The sequence below is a fragment of the Austrofundulus limnaeus genome, unplaced genomic scaffold (assembly GCF_001266775.1).
Source record: "Austrofundulus limnaeus strain Quisiro unplaced genomic scaffold, Austrofundulus_limnaeus-1.0 Scaffold209, whole genome shotgun sequence".
In the NCBI taxonomy this organism is placed as follows: domain Eukaryota; kingdom Metazoa; phylum Chordata; class Actinopteri; order Cyprinodontiformes; family Rivulidae; genus Austrofundulus; species Austrofundulus limnaeus.
In genome coordinates, this window is record NW_013952611.1 from 481,957 (window position 1) to 485,451 (window position 3,495).

The following is a 3,495-nucleotide window of genomic DNA, read 5'->3' on the forward strand; positions in this document are numbered from 1 at the left end:
GTGTGTGTGTGTGTGTGTGTGTGTGTGTGTGTGTGTGTGTGTGTGTGTGTGTGTGGTGGCGTTGGCTAGCTTAACAGGAGTTACTTCTGCATAGATTGTTTTGACATCCGTTATGACAATGTGGGCAGGCTTCTGAAGAGCGTGACGTCAATAATTAGAAAAAAAACATACCAACTTGTGTTGTAAAATACACATGCTTAAATGCAAAAGATGAAAGCTGACAAAATATCACTGTATTTGCTTTCAATATTTACCTGTCTATTCACTGTTTCTGTTTCAAGTTTGTCCCAGCGTTGTCTAAAGTCACACAGAGGTGAGATTGACCCAGGACGCTCAGAGCCTGGAGACAGCCGGCACACAAACTGATGGTTTAGACTTTCTATCTCAATCTTCTTTTGGTAGAGCTCCCGCTTGAATACCTACAAAAATAAATAAATAAATAAATAAATAAATAAATAAATAAATAAATAAATAAATAAATACAGATTAAATGCTGAATTAATATTAGGTTAAATGTTGGATTTCAATCTACTGTAGTTTCAGACACCCTCGGGGCACCGTGCCAAACCTTTGTGATTGCAATTATTTTATGAAGCCAAAGAAAGACACATACAGAATAAATTGCGCCAGCTTTAATAGAGGAGATGGGATGTGATATTATAGCTTTAGCAGCATTCTGGTCCAGGTTAGATCATAGCCTTTCTGTGTGTACATTTCATAAACTTTTGTAAGCTTTGTAACTGTGTAGCTTTGTTGGAGGAGGTATTATTGGAGGAGGTACATTATCAAAAAGAAAAAATAAGTAGGTCCTCTGGATGGGTTCTTCTTTAGTGAAACGTTTCGTCTCTCCTCCAAGACCTTCAGTCTGATGAGTTTCAGGTGAACTTAGCCTTATAAGCACTGCCTTCACATGGACAAACAGGTTTGTCACATGCAAAAGAGGGCCATCGCCTAACAATAGGCTTGATTAGCTCTATTGTTCATAGAGGGTCATATATTATTATTATATTAGTTTAAAATGGTCTCCAAACAATATCATCCATCCATCCATCCATTGTCTTCCTTTAATCTAGAGTCAGATTGCAGGGACAGCAGCTTGAGTAGAGAGACCCAAACATCTCATTCCTCAGCCACCTCTTCCTGCTCTTCTGGGAGGATTCCAAGGCATTCCTAATCCTCTCTAGTGTGTCCTGGGTCTTCCCTGGGTTCTCCTCACATTCGGATATACCTAGAGCACCTCCCTAGGGAGATGTCCAGGATGCATCCTCACCAGATGCCTGAACCACCTCAAGTGACTCCTTTCAATGTGGAGGAGCAGCAGCTCTTCTCAAAGTCTCTCCAAAATAACTGAACTTCTGACCCTATCTCTAAGGGCTACCCTGCTGAGAAATTGTTTTCGATAGCCTATACTCGCAATCTCGTTCTTTCGGTCACTACCCAAAATTCATGACCATAGGTGAGGGTAGGAATGTAAATTGAAAGATAAAAAAGAGTTTTGCCTTCTAGCTCAGCTCCCTCATCACCACAATAAAATGATACAGAGTCTGCAGTACTGTGGAAGCTGTACTGATCCATCTATCAATATCATGCTCCATTCTTCCCTCACTCATGAACAAAACCCCAAAATACTTAACTTAAATGTTCCCCCACCCCAGCTTGGCTCCTCTTACTATGGGCAACTCCAGAGTAGAATAATGTCCAGCACCTTTTGAGGAGATTAGTTCCAGAGCCCATGCTGGGCATCAAGGTGAGCCCAGCCTCTAGTCAGTACCTCTCAACTTCACACACAAGCTCAGGCTCCTTCCCCATCGGAGAGGTCACATTCCAGCAAGCAGTAACACTTTCTTTTATGGTACCCTTATTACCATGTAATTACAAGGTAATAAAAATGTAATTAAATGTAATGTATTATTACCATGTAATTACGTGTTAATTAGGGTACAATTTTACTATGCAATTAATTGTTTGCAGTAATGTAGCACTTACCTGGTAATGTATTACAATTCACTATGTAACACCTAAATAAGTAGTAGGTAATTTGGACAGTTTTAAAGTTATATTTTATTGCAATTAACCACTAACCCCAAAATTTAGTTGCACTCTTTTGGTTATAAATATAGTGTTGAGTTACTATTGAATAGTAATTTGATTGTAGTTACCCAATAAAAGTAGTTTTACTAACAGTAGTTTTTCTTTTGTACCCTAATTACCACGTAATTACATGTAATAAGGTAGTAATTACCATTTCATTTCAATTTTTTATTACCTTGTAATTACATGGTAATAAGGGTACCGTAAAAGAAAGCGTTACCAAGCAAGCTTTAGTGGGCCAGACTCAGAGCGCTAAGGTCCCTGTCTTTGTCTATTGCCCATGGCTTCATGCACCTGACTCATACAGCCTCTCATGCAGCTGGTGGGCCCAGAGGAAGGCAAACCCATGTAGCTCATTCAGGCGGAGCCATGGGTAGAGACTCTGCCACCAGGCCCTCACCGACGACGAGACCCTCCCCCAAACTGTAGTAGGATTATGTTGACAAAGTGTAATCATATAAGCAAAAAAGGCAATCATTGGAGTAATTAGTACTGAGTAGTCAGCAGATGTGTGATTTAATCCAATAAGATGCGTGATTTTATATCAAAATTATCAATAATCATTAAGATGTGTGATTTAGAAGCTTGATTTAGTAAAATATGATGTAAGCATGGAATACATGCTGAATATAATATGAATGCTGAACATACAGTAACTATGTGTGAACTATAGGAGCAACTCCAACATGGTGGTGTGCAAGCAGAAGGCAGGGGGTGCTTCAGCTCATTAAAGATCTATGCAGGGAAGACAAAAACACCAGTACCTGGAAGGCAGCTCTGTATATAGGGGACGCGAAAACACCAGTGGCAGGGAGGCCCTCCTTGGAATTAAAAAGTCAGCCTGATAGGAGCTATGCAGGTTTTGATTTAGAACTGGCAGTGTGGCCGAGTTAACATTCCAAACAGAACAGCTGGTTTGAAGCAGTGCTCATGAGAAAGCCCCAGCCTCAGCAGATCTTGTTATTATATAATTCTCAGACATGATCCCAAGGCCATGCAGTCTATGCATGCCCAAGACCGGGGAGTTATTTCAGAATCAGCTTTAGTTATTGAAATGAGTTCAAGTTTGATGAATAAATTAAAGTCCTGGGTAATCATGTACTAAACTGTAACATTGCTCATTTAAATGAGATGGTTTGATAATAAGACGTTGTTTTCAGAAAAATAAGATGTTTTGTTTTCCGAATGAAGTAGATGCATGTCTACCGAATGACAAAAAGTAATCAAGATAACGTGAGCACCATATATACATGTTTTGAAACAAAAAGTCACATATTGTTAAGTTTTAAAAGCTACATAGACTTTATCATGAGTGTGTAAAAATTAAGGGTCATGAAAAGGTGAAATAATGGAAGAAATCAGGCCACCACCAGAGGCACCCAAGAGTGGAAGGAGGGATTACAT

General features: G+C 39.5%; 1 protein-coding gene across 1 annotated transcript in view; it reads right to left on the reverse strand.

Moving 5' to 3' along the window:
* Positions 1 to 3,495, reverse strand: part of macf1b (microtubule actin crosslinking factor 1b) — a gene marked incomplete at its 5' end in the record, with an annotated part of 45,934 nt that overhangs the window by 28,192 nt on the left and 14,247 nt on the right. Inside the window, 1 exon segment of the mRNA XM_014019107.1 lies at positions 255 to 419. Coding sequence (XP_013874561.1) covers positions 255 to 419 — 165 coding nt within the window.